The 20,061-nt window shown below is 41.5% G+C and overlaps 1 protein-coding gene across 1 annotated transcript in view; it reads left to right on the top strand.

Moving 5' to 3' along the window:
* The first annotated feature begins 1,122 nt into the window (after positions 1-1,122).
* The window catches only part of RNF125 (ring finger protein 125), a 34,989-nt gene continuing 16,050 nt past the window's right edge, over positions 1,123-20,061 (top strand). The window contains exons 1-4 of the mRNA XM_046670961.1: positions 1,123-1,398; positions 2,553-2,729; positions 3,105-3,333; positions 18,083-18,236. Coding sequence (XP_046526917.1) covers positions 2,687-2,729; positions 3,105-3,333; positions 18,083-18,236 — 426 coding nt within the window. The 5' untranslated portion in view covers positions 1,123-1,398; positions 2,553-2,686. The remainder of the gene's footprint in view (positions 1,399-2,552; positions 2,730-3,104; positions 3,334-18,082; positions 18,237-20,061) is intronic.

Here is a 20,061-nt window from a genome sequence, read left to right as displayed (position 1 = left end):
CCCTATGGGATAAATTAGGAATATAAGCCAATCAGAGTACTCTCATTGCCTTTTGCTGGTGACCGGTTTAAGAATGGTCATGGGGTCCAATTTGGACCAATAAGATGTAAGAGGAAGTCTTCAGAAGAAGGCCTTTAGGAAATATTTTCCTACCATTTAAAAGGACAGAGAGCTAGAAGGAGGAAACCCTACCTTTCCTTTCTGTTTTTGGAGATTGTTGTGTGTAGAAGTAATTATTGGAGTAGTTCCTGCCATCTTTCTGCCATCAGCAAGACATTTCTGACACATCGGGGATAGCAAGGGGCTGAGACCTTGAGGACATTATTGAACTGCTGAGCCAACTCTGTAACCTCTTACCTCTGGACTAATTTACCATATTAGATAATAAATGTCCCTATTGATAAAGGCACTTTCAGTTGAATTTCTATTCCCTGTCGCCAAAGGTATCTTAACTGATTATAGTTATTGAAGGAATAAAATCATCCAGGGCTTTATGGATCATGTTAAGGATTTGGAATCTAATCCTAAGGGTCATAGAGAGCCAATAAAGTGTTCTGAGCATGAGATGACATAAGATATTTGCCTTTCAAAAGGTCTCTTTAGTTGCAATGTGGAGAATAGATTGGACAGTGGCAATAGCGGATGCAGGTGGAGTAGATGGGAACTATTGCAACAGGTGACAAGAAAGGACGCAACGATTTAAAGTGAGTTGTAGCTGGCTATGGGAATAGAAAAAAGGAAACAATTCAAGAACTACTGAGAGATCCACTGGAGGCAGAATTGTCATCGTGACTGTGATTGCTTCAATGTGAGTGAGGAAGAGAAAGACATCAGGATGGTTCCCAGGTGTCTGGACTGAGCTACCAGGTAGATTGTAGTGCCATTGACCAAGAGACGGACAAACAGCTGCAGGTGGAACTGGTGGGAGGTTACGGTAATGAGTTCATTGTTGCACAGGTTGAGCTGAAGGTGCCTGAAGCAACCAGGTGGTTATGTCAGGACAGCGCTTGGGCACTTGAGTAACCTAGAGTAGAGATAAAGACTGGAAAGTCTTTGGAATCTTGATGGTAACAGAATCTACACGATGCTTGAGATTCTTAAGGAGGGAGGGAGGAATGAGAAGGGAAAAGATATTAAGACAGAATCCTAGGATCTCCAGCACTTAGCTTTTCCAGGAGAAGGAAAGTCCAGTGAAGGAGACTAAGAACAGGCAGAAAGAAAGAAGGAAAGCCAAGGCGAGTTTCTACAAGGAGGGAGCGGTCAACACTGACAGATATAGTTGAGATGTCACGCAAGAACAGAACTAAAGAGAGTTGATTGGATTTAGCCACACAAAGGCCACTGGTGATGAAGCAGTTTTGGGACAGATGGAGGTGGAGTGGTTGATTCAGAACCCAGGTTGGTCTTGATAAAGAGGGGATAATTAAGAAATGGAGACATGAAAGGTAGAGAATCAAGTCAAGAAATTTGGCCTTCAAGAAGACACAGGGCAGGAGCTGAGGGACATGTGGGATCCAAGGAAGGTTTTTGTTTTTCTTTTAAAGATAGGAATGGCTGTCTTTTCTTCACTCCTATATCCAACTCATTAGCAAGCCCTTTCAGGTTTTTCGCCCAGATATATTCCAAACCTGTCCACCTCTCACCTTCCTACCCTGATATCTTCCTGGTTCGAACCATTATCATCCTCACTTGGACTAGTTTGGTAGCCCCCTAACTGGTTTCTCTGCTACCATTTTTATCTTGTTCCTGTCTTTTTGAAACCACACAGCAGTCAGAGTAAATCAAATCATGGCACCTGGAATAAATCCAAACTCTTAGTCCTGGCCTGTAAGATTGGATATGATCAGGCCCCTCTCCAACCTCCTCTCATCCCATCTACCCTACTCCTCTCCTGTGCTCCAGCTCCACAGGGCTTCTTTCTGTTCTTTGTTCCTGCCTCACCCACCAGTCCCAGTGCCTAGCAAGCTTTTTCCTAAATCCCTGAATGGCTGACTCCTTTTCCTTGTTCATGACTGCTCAAATGTCACCTCATCCAAAAAGTCTTCTCTGATCTTATCCTTCTCCCTTACCCTCACTCCTGTTTTATCTTGTTCAGGGCTCTTACCATCTGAAATGATCTTGTTCATTTATTTCTTTGATAATTACTTATATCTTCTTATTAAAAGTAAAGTCTGGGGGAAACCAGGTGAAGTTTATGGGATTATGATGTGTTATTGTATTACATGTTATTGTATGTACATATTGAATGTGTGTATTATTTCTTAATAATAAGCCTATGAATCTATAGTTATCTCAAAATAGATTTTTTTTTTTTAAGTAAGTTCTGTGAGAACCGGGATTTCGCTTGCTTGTTAGGAATTGTGACCCCATCACCAGAACACAGTCTGGCATGCAGTGGGCACTAAATAAGTCTTATCAAATGCGTGAATTAATAAGTGACATATTTAGTCCGGTTTAAAAAGAGGATGGGGGGATTTTACAAACAAAATCAAGAGATCCTGACCCGAGGAAACTAGGGGTCATAGAATCTAGCATTAGAATTCCTGTCCTAGAGCTAGGATCAGAATCCAGACCTCCAGAACTCTCTGCACTCCCCCATGCTACCTCTCCATTCCTGGAGTATGGATTAGATGGCCGAAGTACTGATTAAGGGACGCTCAATCATAGATCATCTCTGTAGTTTGTTATGATTACAACAACGCGGGACCGACAGGACCATCCCCTTACAAGTAAGTGATCTCGGATTCTCATAAAGATGACCAGGCCCGCACTTTCCTTAACTTGCCACAGTGGGGAAGAAGGATGTGCGATAACCTAGAAGGTTCACTAGCGGCCCAGGTCCTCTGCTCTGCAGTTGAGGTTTCAGGTTTCAATCCTCGCAGGACCACGAGACGCTACGGCGCGCACCGCGCGGTCGCCGCCTCCGTCTCCGCGCCTCCGGCAAGGCACCAAGCGAGAGACAATTTCGGACGCGCGGCCGCGCGCTCCGCCTGCCCTAGAGCGAGGTTGGGCGCCGCGGCCGAGGCTGCTTCCAGGCTGCGCTAGCGGGGCGCGCAGGGAGGCGGCGATCGCAGCTGGGCCGGGACTTCCTTCCTCCCTCGTAGGACAACAAAACAACCCGGCAGCAGGCGCGGAGCTCTTGGCAGCTGGCTGGGCGAGAGGCGCCGCGATGGGCTCCGTGCTGAGCAGCGATAGCGGCAAATCCGCGCCCGCCTCGGCCACCCCGCGGGCCCTGGAGCGCAGAAGGGACCCTGAGCTGCCCGTCACGTCCTTTGACTGCTCTGTGTGCCTCGAGGTGTTGCACCAGCCTGTCCGGACCCGCTGTGGCCACGTGTAAGTGCTAGGGGAGCTCGATTTGCGTGCCCACCCGCTGGGGAGGGCGGTGTGTTGGGAGAGCTGAAGGCATGGGCAGGGGAGAGCGGTTTCAGAAGGCAGCACTTGGGAGAAACTGCTGCAGGGAGAAACCTGGACCCGTCGAATGCGGGCCACGGGAAAAATGCCCAGTTGGAAGGTGACACAGGATTTCAGGAGGAGAAAACGGCAACGAGCGGGCCCTGCAGTCCCGCTAGAACTGACTCCTTCCGAAGTCCAGGTGTGAATGCCCTGAATGGGCATCCCAGGGGCGGGACCCACAGGGAGCCAGGGCTGGGGAGGGTGGGCTTTGCAGGAGAACTCGCAGCCGCCTAGGCGCAAAGCAGCGGGCCCCCGCAAAGCAGTTATCCCGCTGAACTCGGTTAATCGAGCGGTGCTTACCCCCCACCCTCTCACCCCCGGGTCGGTTTTGTTTTGCTGGCTGTGTGCACGTGTTCCAGAACGCTCACTGAGGCTCGTCTCTTGAGCAAACAAGGAACTGTGCAAACTGTCTTTCCACCCCCATCTCCCTTTCCCAGTACAGACACGCAGATCCCTCAAAGATTGTCAGACTGGAACGTCCAAGTGACTTTGTGTCAGTCGTTAGAGTTTAACAACCTGTCAGGGTGGAGTCTGGGGCTTGAACGTTGGCAGCAAGCCCGTGAATGTAGCCGTTTAAAACCCAGCCACGAAGGGACAGGAGGTTGCAGACTACCTGCCTTACGCTCCGCCTCCCCAAATGGCTGGAAAGTAGAAATAAAAATAACTGTCTTAAAAACCGCGAACTGTTTAACTAAAATTCGCTGTTAGGGTAGTTTCAAAGAAGAGTTGAAAAACAGAATCTCTATATAAAATTGGCACGTCCTCAATATGTGCTTGAGTAACTAGTACAGTAGTGGGAGTAGGATCTGTGAAATTGTGTTCTCTGTTTACTTAGAAGCTTTCTTTTCGTGAATGCACGGGTGTGTGACTGAGTGTGTGTGTAGGGGCGGGGTTGCATAGAGCAAGAGCGGAAGCCCACTTAATGTCTTTGGACGGCCGACTAGCAAATTTGCTGAAGAGCCAGGGCAATACCACAATGGCTAGTAAGTGCTTGTGGCTTCCTAGGAAAAAAGAAGTACCATATTGTAAGTGCAAGTGCACAGAATGTTTTCAAAAGGACTTAGGTGGGCCTTGACACCTATAGCTTAGTGCCTGAGAAGCATTTTTCACCACTGAGAAGCCCGGCGGTGAGCCAGGGAGAAAAATCTGCAGCCCACACAATGTTTAAATAAAGAGTGCCTGGGCGTTATTTTGTGGCTGTATTTTCAGGGCCTGCTGTTTCAGCTTCCTACTTTAAACTCAGGGCTCATTTACCTACGATCTTTTTTCCCAGCTGTCCAGATGTAGCTCATTGACATATGGAAGCCCCGATATTGTTGTGTAACAGTATAAAACGTATCGACTAGTTCAGGGCAGTGATAACCTCTGTGTTAACATTAACACTTTGAAGTGGCAGCAAAGATGCACAATGGGCATCAAGTTGAAGATTCCTTTTGTAGAACTGAATTAGGCAGCTTTGCTGTTGGAAATTGGTATCTGATTGGAGATTGTGTTCCCCGCTTTGTATTTTGAATGCTATAATTTACAGTTTGCAGTGTTTTTGCTTCTGCTAAAGGGTAATATAAATTTGCAAAATGTTCTCTTTGTTAGAGTAAATAGGAAACCAGCAACTGGAAAAATAGTCGTAAAGTAGCACAGCAAGGGCTGGATGAATTGCCTTCCCTCACTTTACTGTTCTTTGTTTTGACAAATCTATGTCCATTGTTCTGGCCTCGCACAGAGTTTCCATATTCCTCCTTTTGGCAAATTTACTTGGGCCCCTTCCGCTTTATAAATGTTAACTAGAGTCCCTTCTGCACTGGAGATGGTGAGCGCTGTAAACACCATTTGTACTTCCTAAATGAATTACTTTCTTCCATGGAACTTAAATTGGAAAATGAAGAAAGGCGAATGAAACCCCTCTATATTATCTCACATTGAAGCTAATTTCCAAACTTGTTGAACTAGGTTTTTTATGCTTTCTGTTTATAAACCTATTTCAAATCAAGCAAGTATAAGAATGGCAACAATACCTTGAAGGAATAGGTATAAAGCATTTAGTAAATTGCAGTGTTGCAGTAGAAACAGTGGGCATGATAGAGAGCAGGATTTGAAATTCAACTGCCTTCAACCAGCTGTGTGACCATCACATTGCTTAATGTCTTTGAATCTCAGTTTCTTCATTTTTAAATAGTGTGAGTAATGGAATTTTTATGAGTATTTGAAATGTAAAAGTAGCCCATAATAAAGGCTTAAAACATAATTTCTGTCTCCTTCAAAGTCATTCTACAAAGCAAAAACCCATGAATTGGATTATTTCTTATCTCTGTATTTTCTTTGGAATAAACTGAGACACAAAAGATAGATCTATCACATTTCCAAGGTGTGCTAGATAGCCTTACTTTTAGCTTAGTTCTTTTTCCTCTGGTGGACTTTAAGAAGTTCCATTTTAATGTTCTGTCATTTCACATTGACTTTTATTCATATCACTGTATCAGTTGTCAAAATAGATTTGGGGAAAGACTTGCTGCCTCTGCCTTCTCTTCTGTTATCAGCGAGCTAGGAAGGAGGGAGAAGATAAGTTGAAGCTGTATAAATGAAACTGAAAGAGAGTCTGATTTACATTTAGAAGACATGTGCAAAGAAATTTGCTTTCTGATTGGATATGGTAGATATAGGGGAAGAAAGAAATCAAAGACAACTCCCAAACAGGTGACAGAGGTAAAGAGGGGTGGAGTTTAGCTCAGGAGGAAGTTAATGAACTCATGTTTGGGCCTGTTGAATGTACAGTAGTCTGATAGGGAATGGAAATATCCCAGAGACACTGGGAGAGTGGGTTTGGGGAAAGAGGTCAGAGCTAAGGGAGTTATCTAAAAGGATTAAGAGGTTGTGAATGGGCCTAAGTACAAACCGGAGCATACATGTTATAAGGTACAAAGAGCCGCATCTCCATTGAACTGAGTTGGATTAAGTTGTTCTAACTCCCAGAGTTTGCCTAATTTTTTAAGTGAAACTTGAGAATAATTCTGAAATGCTTTCAGGTAAATGGATTAAAACGTTTCATTTGTGGTCAAGTATGGGCAGGAAAGCCTGCACCAAATTAGTGGTTCTCTAAGTAGAGTCTGAGAGTTTCCTGATGCGTTTTAAACTGACTCAGAAATATACACTAGTGCTTTCATTCTTTTTTTTTTTAATTTTAGTCTATTTTATTAAAAAATTTTTTTTGAGGTATAATTGACATATTATGTTAGCTTCAGGTATACAACATAATGATTTTTATATTTGTATATATTGTGAAGTGATCATCACAAAAAGTTTAGTTTACATCTGTCACCACACCTAGTTACAAAAGTTTTTTTCTTGTGATAAGAACTTTTAAGATCTACTCTCTTAGCAACTTTCAAATATGCAATATAGTTTTATTAACTATAGTCACCATGCTGTACATTACATCCCCAGGACTTATTTATTTTATAACTGTAAGTTTGTAACTTTTGACCCCCTTCACCCATTTTGCCACCCCCCCCCCACAGTACTTTCATTCCATTCTTATGGGAGATGTGCAATCGCAAAGACTTCTTTTTTAACCTAGGTTAAAGCTACTTATCCTATTATTTATTATACATATTTGTTACCTACTTGTGTATTATCTGTTAGTAAGGGCTCTCCAGAGAAACAACCAATAGGATATATGTATGGGCAGAGAGAGAAAGATTGATTTGAAGAAATTGGTTTACATTATTGAGGATAATCTCTTTGGTAAAATTCAACTGATTATAGATGTTAACCATATCAATAGAAGAACTTCACAACAACACCTGGATAAGTGTTTGATTAAATAACTGAGTACTATAGCCCAGCCAAGTGGACACGTAAGACTAACCATCACATCCGTCCCATGAATTTTTAAGGGTTATTAAAATCTGGTTATCAAAAACAAAAGTTAGATCATTATCAGGCTTTGCTAGATGGTCCTTCAGAATTCTACTAAGAAGTCTGGCTGTGGGGCAACCATGGACTATATGTTGCTCAAGCAGACAGCAGGAATCCACACAATTTTCTTTAAATTAAAGTCATTCTTCATTTAGCTTTGTCATTATTGTTTTGGGTTGTTTGACTGGATTGACCATGAGATGAGGTGCGTTCATTTATTGATCCAGCAAACATCTCCTGCTCTGTGCTGAGCACATAGACCCAAATCCTGTCCTCTTGGAGCTTGCATTCTCATGGGGAAGATGGACAATAAACAAGATATGAGTGTTAAGTATATAGTTTGTTATATAGTCATAGGTGTTAAGATTTAAAAAATAAGGCAAAGAAGGGCTGGTCCGGTGGCGTAGTGGTTAGGTTCACACACTCCACTTCAGTGGCCCGCGCTTCACGGGTTTGGATCCCAGGTACAGATCTACATACCACATGTCAAGCCACGCAGTAGCGGCATCTCACATACAAAAAATAGAGGAATATTGGCACAGATATTAGCTCAGGGGCAATATTCCTCACCAAAAAAAATAATAATAATAATAAGGCAAAGAAATAGGATAGGAAGTATGTAGGGGAGCTGTGATTTTAGGATATTTAGAGCAGTGTTTCTTGAATTATCTGTTGTAAAGAACCAGTGAGGTCTTCTTGTTTTGTTTTATTTTGTTTTAATTTCTAGCCCATCACAGATCAATACTTTTGTAAAATAAAAAACGTACTATGGAAAAAGGAAATGTAAAAGTACGAAAGATATGTAAAATACAAGCTCTCATTATAAAACTTATCATTAGGAGGCCAGCCTGGTGGCAGAGTGGCTAAGTTTGTGCACTCTGCTTTGGCAGCCTGGGTGCAGACCTATGCACTGCTCATTAAGCCATGCTGTGGCGGCATCCCACATACAAAATAGAGGAAGATTGGCACAGATGTTAGCTCAGGGACAATCTTCCTCAAGCAAAAAGAGGAAGATTGGCAATGGATGTTAACTCAGGGCCAATCCTCCTCACCAAAAAAACCCAAAATTATATATATATATATATTATTAGATTCAACAGACATAAAATTACTCTGTCAGATTTCTATGCAGGTTTATAAACACTTCTCTCAATTTCTGTCCTTAATTAAGCATGAACTATTGATAAACAGGGCCTCATTTTGAGCAGCCTTGGTCTACAGGAAGTTAGAGGTTAAGGAAGCTAGTTTGGCTGAACCAGGTGAATGAGGGGCAGTTGTATGGGGTCTGAGGGCTTTTTTAAGAAGTTTGGTTTTTTCTTTGAGTGAGGATTTTGAGCAGTCATGGCATGAGCTGATTTAGAAGAATCCCTCTGGCTGCTATGTTGAGAATACACTGTAGTGGGAAGAGCAGGATGAGCAGGGTGAGTTAGGAGGCCATTGCAATAATCCAGTTGAGAGACACCAGGACGTGCACGGAAATGGTAGAGGTGGTGAAAAGTGTAGGATTTCAGATATGGTTGAAGGTATAGCTAACAAGATGGATTCAGTGTGGAGTTGGGAGAAAGTGAGGAATCGAGGATGACTGCAGAGTTCTTCCTTGGCCTGAGCTAAGGCTGGAGTTGTCCTAACTGAGATGGGAAAGACTGAGAGGACAGGATGAGGATCAGGGTTAAGTCAGGAGTTCAGTTACCGACAAGTCAAGTTTGGGACAGCCAAGAGGAGATGTTGAGTAGGCAATTGGATATCTGAGTCTGCAGTTCAGAGGAAGATCTGGGCTGTAGATAAGTAAAATTGGGAATCGTAAGCATGTACTTGATATAAATCCATGGGACTGGATGAGTTTGTCAAGGAGTAGGTATAGTTAGAAAAGAATAGAGGTCCAAGGACTGAGCAGTGGTGCACACCAACTTTTAGAAGCTGGGACCTGAAAACCAGAAAGGCAGCAGCCAAAGGGGTAAGAAGGAAACCATCTGGTGTCCCGGAGGCCCAGTGAGTGCAAGAAGTATTTTTGAGGGAAGAGGGCCGCACTGAATCCACTGCCACTTAAAGGTCAAGTAGATGAAGACTGAGAACTGACTATTAGATTTAGTACTGTGGAGACTATTGGTGACCTTGAGAAGAGCAGTTTCAATGGAATGGTGGGTTCCAAAGCCTAATTGGAGTGCGTTCACAAGCGATCAGAGGAACCTATTAGAGACAGGGAGTATATCATCAAGTTATCATCTTATCATCAAGTTGAGAGGCAAAAGGAAGGAGAGAAATGGGACAATAGCTGGAAGAAGTGGGATCAAGAGAGTTTTCTTTTAAGAGAAGAAGAATTTTGTATGCTAATGGAAATGAACCCATAGTGAGGGAAAAATTGATGCACAGGAGAGAGGAGAGAATTGCAGGAGCAATGCCTTTGAGTAGGGGAGAAGTGCAAGGATTTACACTGGGGAGCTTGGCCTTAGCTAGGACAATGGACAGTTCATCCATTTAGCAGAATGTAGAGTATTAAATGAGCGTAGATGCGGGTGGCTGAATTGAGGTAGTGCGAGGTTGTAGTTCCCGTCTCCTAGCAAGTTATCATTGACATAACATGACCTGTGATTTGACTTGAAGGCAAAGCTTTGCGGTTTAAATCTGTACCATCCATGCCACTGATGCGAAAACAAATGTATATAGAATGTCTCCTCATCCTAAAATACTTGGGTAGGTGTCGCTTATAATAGGACGAGTGGAGTCTTTTGTACCATCAAGGTCCAAAAACCCCTGAGAGCCATTGCTCTAATAAAGAAATGCTACTTTCCATGTTGCCTCTGCTGTGAGGTCTGGCACTTAGTAGGGGAATTAAAGAATAGCTCTAAAGCAAAATGCAGTTTGCATACTTTGGTGAACACCCCTCAAGTGGGAATAACCACTCTATGGTGCCAGCCAGCTGATGCTATTAATAGTAATAGATAGGAGTTCATGATAGTTTTTGAAATCCATTCCTTTTATACACTTACTCATCTGTGCCTGTATTACTGAGAATTTCAGAAAGACGTAATTAAGCTTCCTCTGGTGGTTGGACGGCTCCGTGTTTACTTAGCAACATTAGGGTTGTCATAGGCAAATTAAATATTAGTGACCTCTTAAATTATGTATTCTCTAACAAACAGAACCTACATGATGTAGCAGATTGAGTTTTATGCTGAGATTCTCCTTAGAACCTGGCTGCTGGTCCTTGGACCAGCCCCCACTGCAGAATCTCAGGCCTCACCTCAAATCTACTAAAGCAGAATCTGCATTTTAACAAGATATCCAGGTGATTTATATCCACTTTTAAAAGTATAGCCTTAGAAAATCCTATTTAATTGGCAATAAGATAAAGTACGTTGAGGACCGTGTTTGAGAGTTGTAGAGGCACCCTTCTAAGATTTTAGGTTAAAGGAAATAAAATTTTCCCTAGGGGGCTAAAATTAAAATCAACACATAATGGAGTGTAGGGATATGCAGAGTCAATTTTTGGAGGCTGAAAGCTTCCCAGGATGGACTTTGAGTGTAATCTAATTGAACACATGAACATGATGAGGAAATCTTGAGGGGCAGGGCGTAGCTGGAGGGCCTATGCTCTAAGAATAGCTGCACTTGGGCCTCTCTAGGCTGACTCATCATTGGTGAAGAGCGAGTGGGTATGTTGGTGTGTGTGTTTATTGCCCTATATTGGAATATTTTAGCCTGAGACTCTTATTGTCACTTTGAATAACAATAGCAGCTGCCCCCATTCTGTTTACATTTTCAAGCTCCCCAAGCCAGCTCAAGATTTTAATTCTGCTTTGTAGTGGCATACCCACAGTGAGGCAGCCTAGTGTCAAGAACATAACTAAAAGCTTAGTTCAGTCACATGTTGCCAACAGCTCCTTCCAGAACCACATTTAGGGACAATGTCTGGATACTTCTTTTGTCTGTCTAGCCCTAGGCCCTGTGGAGTCGCTCATGCATCCCATCCTCTTAGGGTTCAGTTGTCCTCTTAAGATTGGATCCATCATTTCAGCCCATGTCCTCAGCTCCCCTTTCTCCCTTTGCTCCAATCCTTTGCTCCCCTCTTCATTAAAAGGGTTTTATTGCTAATCACTTAATTTAGGGAAAGAGAACGAGGTTAATAAAATAACCAATGGGACTGGGCTAATTAAGTTTCCAGCCGGTTTCTGAGTTCTTGCTCATTATCTAGTTCCTGATTGATTTCTTCAGGAGCTGCCAACTCAACAGGACGGAGGCAAGTGATGTAAATGAATGTGGAGGGTGCGTACCTCACAGGAAGGGGCACCAACCCGTGTAGCCACTCAAGACTGTGAGTCCAGAATTGCAGCTGATAGCTTTTCAAGAGAAGCCAGAAATTTGGGTTTATGTATAAAATCTGATTTTAAAGCAATTGCCATTTTTTTTTCTGAATTTTTGGAAACTCATTCCAAATTTTTGAAAACATCGAACCAGTCTAAAAAAAATGAATTGACTTCCATCCTCAGCTTCTATCTTTCATCTAAATTCTCCTTATTTTGATCATGTCTTTTATAACTCGTCATTTTCAACCACCTTATGGAGGGGGAAGGGGGCAGACAAATGGAAATCCCTTATTCTCTTAGGTTTCTGACCATTTCCATCCCTTGGGTCCTCCCAGAAGGACACAACACTCTTATTTATTAATGGGAACGTTGGGCCCTGCCCAGAAAATTCTTTGGGAAATTCCCCACAACCGATTTAGTTATTTCAATTTACTGGTGGTTTACTGAGTAGCTACTATGTGCCTGGGGCTGTGTAGGAGGGAGGCCTGCAAGATTCTGAATGGTTCTGTAATGTGTATGTTTCTCTGGTTATCGTGCAGTGTTATTGTTACTGACCTGGTGTCACTGTGGCATTTTCGTCTTGTTGTGTTGTATTTTTCAGCTTTATTGAGGCGATACAGTACAATTCACACATAGTGTACAGGTTGATGAATTTTGGTAATTGTAAATAACCGTATTATCACCACCACAAACAATACCTAGAACAGTTAGTTCCATTACCCTAAAAAGTTCCCCCAAATCCTTTGCAATCAATCCCCTCTGCAAAAGCCCCCAGCCCCAGGCAACCCTATCTGCTGTCTGTCACTAAGTTTTGGAATTATATAGTAAGTAGTCTTGTGTTTGACTTCTTTCACTTAGCATAGTGGGGCATATATTTGTCGTCATTTAGTATAAGTCCTTTTGCCTCTACTTCCAAAATAAATCCTAAATCTGCCTGTCCACTTCCCTTGTCTACTGCTGCTCTGCCGGTCTAAGCACCCTCCTCTCTTGAACTGACCCTTACAATGGACTTAAAACGGGGCTCCTCGCTGTGGCTCTTGCACCTCAGGAATCCTTTCTTCACACAGGAACCAGTGATCTATATAATATAAATCAAGTCATGTCACCCTCCTGTTTAAAACCCTCTGATGCCTTCCCAGCACTCTTAGCTGTGGCTTTATGGTTCATCTCCTACCTACTTCGCTATCCCACGCATCTCCGATTCCTCTCCTGGGGGCCCCCAACATTTCAGCCATGCTGGCTCTCTATACCTCAGTAAGATAGTTCCTGAATTTTGTACCTTTTGTTTTCAGCTTGGAAAACCATTCCCAGATCTTCCCAAGACTGGTGCCTTCAAATATCATCTCAGGGACCACCCATCTGACTGCTCCCTCTGCCCCACCCACTCTATTTTTATTGTCAACTGTTTTGTTTTTCTCAGAGCATTTATTATTTGCCAGTCTATTTGTTTACCCGCATATTTCCTCTCTCCCCATTCCAGAACACTGAGAGCAGGGACCTTAGACATGGTCTCATCTCTTGCATGTTGAACACAGCCCGGCAATAGTAAGCTGTTACCAAAAATTTCGCCAGCTAATGCGTGTTTATATGGGTGAGGCTTGGAAGATTCGTGCAGGTTTATGTTTTCTCTCATAAACTCTTCGTTATGTCCATGAAATAACTGTTCTTGCTAAAAGCCACACAAATTAATTTTTTTAAATTTTGTATTTCCTCTCTTGGCCTTATATTTCAAATCATTCTGTGCTCTTGAAATTTATTTCAATAATCATAAATGCAATGTAATCTTTTCCTCACACTGAATTTGGATGCCATTAAAAGTATACTTTTAAAAATATTTTTCTCGGGGAGGCCCAGTGGTGCAGCGGTTAAGTGCCCACGTTCTGCTTTGGTGGCCGGGGGTTCAGCGGTTTGGATCCCGGGTGCGGACATGGCACCGCTTGGCAAACCATGCTGTGGTAGGTGTCCCACATATAAAGTAGAGGAAGATGGGCACGGATGTTAGCTCAGGGCTAATCTTCCTCAAACAAACAAACAAACAAACAAACAAAAATAATTCTCATTTGGGGCTGGCCTGGTGATGTGGCGGTTAAGTTTGCACATCCCACTTTGGTGGCCTGGGGTTCGCCGGTTCAGATCCTTGGTGTGGACCTATGCACTGCTTGTCAAGCCATGCTGTGGTAGGCGTCCCACATATACAGTAGAGGAAGATGGGCATGGATGTTAGCTCAGGGCCACTCTTCCTCAGCAAAAAGAGGACGATTGGCAGCACTTAGCTCAGGGCTAATCTTCCTCAAAAAAAAATTTTTTTTCTCTCAAATCACATCCTATTAAAAATTTCAGGTCTCTCATCCTCCTAACATTGCCCTTCCTAATTGTCCAACTGAATTTTTCTCAGGAGTAAAGACAACTTAAGTCATAGTAAAGTTGAGTTACACATGGTTAAGTAAAGAAATATTGTCATAGCAGGTGATTAATTTTCTCTAACGTTTTATTACAAAAAATTTCAAGCATACAGCTGAAAGAATTGTACAATGAACACCCTTTATCCACTACCTAAATTCTACAACTGTTAATTTTGCTATATTTGCTTTTATCTCTCACGTTAATACATACCTAAATCCATCCATCAATTCATATTATTTTTTGATGCATTTAATAGTAGGTTGCAAATATCACCACTCTATCCCTTCTCATATCAGCATGCATGGTATTAATCACAGTCCAATGTTTGTTCATGTTTTTTTAGAGGTAAATTACATACTTAGCGAAATGTACAGATCTTAGATCTAACATTTACTGAGTTTTGACAAATGTTTAGCCCAAACCCCTATCAAGATATAGAATACTTTCATTACCCCCAGAAAGTTCCTTCATGCCCCTTGCCATCAAATCCCCATCTGTGTACCCTAATAGGCAACCGTTGTGATTTTTTTTTTCTACCATAGATCAATTTGGCCTATTCTAGAACTTCATATAAGTGGACTTAGACAGGATGTACTCGGTTGTGTCTGGTTTCTTTCACTCAGTACATCTTTGAGATTCATCCCTGTTGTTGCATGTATCAGTAATTTGTTCTTTTTTATTGCTGTGTAGTATTCCATTGTAGGAATATGCCACAGTTTATTTTCTTGTTAATGGACACCTGGGTTATTTCCAGTTTGAGGCTATTATGAAAACATTCCTTATGAATATTCTTGTATAAATGGACGTATGTTTTCATTTCTCTTGAATAAATAGGCTTGGTATTGCAGGGCCAAGGGGGGCCTGTATGTTTTGTTTTATAAGAAACTACCAGACCATTTATCCCAAGTGGCTATGCGTGGTTAACTTTTTAAAAAACTTATGTATTGTGTAGGTAATATGGTCATATGGTTCAAATTTAAAATTTGACAGTGAAAACACCCTCCTTCTCCACATACCCCTGCTTTCCAGTTCCCATTTCTCCAAGAGGTAGGTAAATGTTCTTACTTTCTTTATCCTTTTAGATGTTTTTACACATCTGCAAAGCTACAAGTTCTCATCCTATATATACCGTTCTGCGCTTTGCTTTCTAAGAGGTTTTATTTTTGAGTTATCTTGTCTATGTGCCTATTAATCTAGTTTATATATATATTCATTATCTAAACCTGAATAGCCCCATATGGATTCTAATTAGACAATTCATAAAATGCTTGATCACTTGTATACTTTTTATGTTAATGTACTAGAGGAGGGATGTTAAATTCTCCAGCTCTCGTGACTTCAATTTGATGGCTGGACCTTTAGGGAAAGAATTTTAACCTCAGATCTTTTGAACTAAGCAGTTGTGCAGTCCAGCTTCTGCACCCCAGCAAGTGAGACTTAAGCTACAGTGGCATCCAATTCCTCTTCTTATTTGTAACACTTTTAAAAGTTGTGGTTTTTATATATTGTAATCAGTAAGTTCAGTCTGTTCCAAAACACCTTGGTCTTGATGTGTTTTCTCCATTTAATAATCGCTTTTATTAAAACAAGTACAGCTTATTGACTGATCTACCAGATTTGCAACTGATATTCTCACATATGCGATAACATCTCTATGTAACACTATCGTACAGGCGTAGGGAGGTTTTAGTGAGGGACTTGATGAAACAGGCCTCATGGATGCTACTTATCATGAATCTCTATGAGGCATTTCCGTTGTCGTAGTTATCAGTTGTAGTTACAAAAACATATGCACAGCACTTAGAAAATGCCAGCAGAAATGTCCCCTGTGTAAAGTCCACTGGTCTCTACATTGCTGATCTTATAATTTTGCTGCTTCTGCTTGTCACTAGGAGGAATTGAGGTGATTAAAAAGACTACAAACTTTGAACCCTTACTGAAACTATTTGAGGTTCAAAGCCCTATTGTCTTCTGGCTGTGTAACCTTGGCAAGTTGTTACACCTCCCTGAACCTCAGTTTGCCATCAGTCAAGTGAGGAGAAAGCAGAGCAGCATCTTAGGATGACCCTGAGGGCTATGAGGCGATGTACATCAGGGCCCACCCGAGGACTTGGCTCCAGGATTAGCCTTCTGCTGGTGTTGGCATAAAACTCAAATAAGTTGTGAGAAAAGGGGGAAGACCTATTATTTGTCAGAAAACTTTGCTGTCTGCTTGCTCCTAAATTACGTAAGTCAATAATTCATGTCCGAACCACAAGTGTTGTATTAGAAAGGTTAATTATGAGTTGAGCATTTGGACCATTTGTAGTAAATGCCCTTCGGGATTCCATTTTGAGAACCAATCCTTAGGGCCTCAAAGAAATGCCAGGGCAGACCGCGCCTTAGCATTTACAATCACTCAAGGCAGAAAAAAGTGAAACTACAGCAGAGGACTTAAGTCTCTTGATTCTAAAAGTATTGCTCTTTCCAACTGGGGCAGCTGTGGTGGTGGTGGGAAGAAAAGTTACTGAATTTTAGACAAGAAAACCTCAGCTTTAGACCAACCAAGTTCAAGCACTTTCTATAGATGTGCCTTTGCAGAAGTAATTTAACCTCTATGTACCTCAAATTTCCTCCTCTATAAATGGAAATAATCTTTCTTAGGGGTTTGTTCAGTTAAATGAATTAAGGTATGTGGAAGTGTTTTAAAAATTTCTAAAAAACCGGTGTATCTACCAAGTTTGAAGTTACATCAAAATAAAAAGTTACCAAGCAGCAATAATAATAGCAAAGACACTTAGGGAAAAATGGATGGGAACCTAGGCAGATCTGGGGTTCTAAATAAGGAGTGGGATGGTTCCATCAAGCTGTTGCTGAATCAGTCTTTGTGTCACTCTGTTTAGCATTCAACTTCAGAGAGAGGGTTCGCGTAGTCTGGCCCACATCAGGTGCTCTCGCCTTCAGCAGGGGATTGTGGGCACTTTGAGGTCCCACCAGATTGTATCTAATATGAGGTTAGTTTCTGCAGAGCAAAATCAGAATGCTCTTGCAAGAAAAAGGGGAAATGGATGCTGGGCAGGCATAAACATCAAGCAAATGCCTCCAGAACAGTGCAAACGTCAGCACCCTCTGTATGCATATAAGAATTTTATAACGGAAGTAGAAGAGAGTACATTTAAGAACCAGCAATGGCCAGTATAATTGGGAGTTCAGTTTTTGAAATTTCATTGAACTGCATAGCTATGATATATGAACTTTTCAGTATGTGTCGTATACTTAAATTTTAAAAGCTTAACTTTTGCCATGTGTTAATAGTCCCAAATAGGTAATTATATGCTGAGTACTTTAAGAGCTATCAGATCTTGCTATCTAAATGCTCATTTTTATTTCTGTGTGTAGTTAGCCTTCAACAGCTCCTATAAATAGGTTAAGATTTTCTGTGAATTCTGTTGACTATGCTAAGATTTTATTATGATCATCTTTAAATAAATCAGGAAATATATTTCTTGACTTGGAGGATATTCCTAATAGTGGTAATACTGATGAGATCATTTTCTGTATCTGGGGATGACTTTAAAATTATTTTATAAAGAATTATAATGTCTTGTATTTTTACCTTCTAGACTTGCTGCTATCTTCTTATCTAACATACAAAATCCCACAGAGCAAAGACCTATTTTCCCCCCAAATTTTAGATATAATAGGATTAAAGAAGAGAAAGAACACAGTGTATATCCTTTGAGTTATAGTTTTCACTATGTATATACGAATGCTATTTTACCACTCTGTCTATATTCTTTTGTTTAAATGCGTGCAGTGCATATGGTGAGAACATGTGACCCCAAAGAAGTCTTAGTGGGAAGGTAAGAGATCCTCTGGCGAATGTAGGATGCAAATGGACCTTTACTTTGGCAGTGCAGCTCACAGTGTACGAGGTATCATTAGAATATGGTTTACACACGCCAATACGCAATGGTGGCGCCTTTATACCTCTTAAGGAAAGTGATGTATTCTTGGTTTGTTTCCGGTAGATTCTGCCGTTCCTGTATTGCTACCAGTCTAAAGAACAATAAGTGGACCTGTCCTTATTGCCGGGCATATCTTCCTTCAGAAGGAGTTCCAGCAACTGATGTAGCCAAAAGAATGAAATCAGAGTACCAGAATTGCACAGAGTGTGACACCGCGGTATGTGACCCTTGCCTGTGCTCACTATTACTGGCTTAGACCTCTGAGAAGATTGTTATGCAGCTAATCACTGTACCTATGCCTTTGACCTCATCCTACCCCGACTTCTAAAGTTTATTGTCTCAGCCTCTCCCCTTCCCTTTCTCCAATTTCATGTGTGTAGGCTGCAGTAAAATTGTCACCTGACTCCAACCATCACCTAATTTTTCCAACAAATGCTGTCATCGACCACCCCTATTTCCTCTCTTGCTGTAAGTTCCATGACCGCCTATTCTGTGGCCTCCATTCATGCTCCTCTATTGCAGCCCATCAGTGAATAGCTTTATTATCAAATCCAGTGGCATAATTCCACCTATGTTATTCTGGACTATGTAGTATTTATCTCTATTGCTCACTTCCTCCTTGTTGCAGTTTTCCTCTTTGATACTATACTAGCCTGATTGGCTCATGTGAGGTGTTGGAAGCTGTGTAAAAGATTCTAGATTTTATCCTAAATGCAATAGTGAGTATAGGAAAAGGATAAGCTTTTGATCGGGTTTATATTTTGAAGACATCACTCTAGCATGTGCGTGGACAATGGTCTGGAGGGGGCAAAAGTGGGATTGGTGAAGCCAATTAGGCGGCTGTTAGGATGGGTCAGGTAAGAAAGCTGGTTTAGGGTGATAGCATTAGATCTGGAAAGAGGTTGTTTCAAGTATTTAGGAAAGAGAATTGAAGGAAATTGGTAATTGACTGGATGTGGGAGTGAGAGAATGAAGTGTCAAAAATGCCTCCTAGGTTTCTGACATGAGTAGGTGAAGGTGTTAATATGGGGAGCAGATTTGGAGAAGAATCCAGAGTTAAGTTTTAGATATGTTAAGTTTGAACTGCTAAGGGGAGGATATTTAGGGTATACCAGTCTAGAGATCAAAGAGAGATTATGTACTGAGGATCTGAATTTCTTTAGAGAACTTTCTTTTTTTTTTGAGGAAGATTATCCCTGAGCTAACGTCTGCCGCCAATCCTCCTCTTTTTGCTGAGGAAGACTGGCCCTGAGCTAAGATCCATGCCCATCTTCCTCTACTTTATATATGGGACGCCTACCACAGCATGGCTTGCCAAACAGTGCCATGTCCATACCCGGGATCCAAACCAGTAAACCCCAGGCTGCCAAAGCAGAACGTGTGCACTTAACCACTGAGCCACAGTGGGCCACTGGGCCAGCCCCTAGAGAACTTTCTTGATTGTTAAGCTAAACTGTAGCCTGTTATGCTCTCTCCTAGCATCTTGTGCTTTTCCTTTATAGCACTTACCACCATTTGTCATTATGCTTTTATGATTTTTTAATTTAATGTCAATTGTCCCCACCAGATTTAAGTTCCATGAGGGTGAGCACTGTGTCTGTTTTATTGGCAACTGTGTACCCAGCACTATGAAAAGTGACTGCACATAGGAAGTGCTGTATGCATTTTTCTTTTTTTTTTTGGAATATTTATGTAAGACAATAATCTATTCGTGGCTGCCTGACTACAGAATTTATGCATGATCTTTGGAGTCAGACATCCTGGGATCCAACACTGATTCTCTGCATTATTCTTTGTGATTTGGGGAAATTATTAATCTAAGTTTTTGTCTACCTCCTTGAAAAATAAGGAAAAAGGTAATGTTCATGTCACAGGCTGATTGTAAAGGTAAATGATAAAACATCCAGCTCTTAGCACGGTCTGGAACATTGTAAATGCTCAAAATCAATAGCTTTGTACATTCATAATAATAGATTACTGCTTATTTTTACTTTGATACTTTTTGTCACATATAAAATTCAACATGCACAAAATCAAACTCG

The sequence above is a fragment of the Equus quagga genome, chromosome 9, assembly GCF_021613505.1.
Source record: "Equus quagga isolate Etosha38 chromosome 9, UCLA_HA_Equagga_1.0, whole genome shotgun sequence".
NCBI classification, from domain to species: Eukaryota; Metazoa; Chordata; class Mammalia; order Perissodactyla; family Equidae; genus Equus; species Equus quagga.
This window is presented reverse-complemented; position numbering and strand designations above follow the sequence as displayed.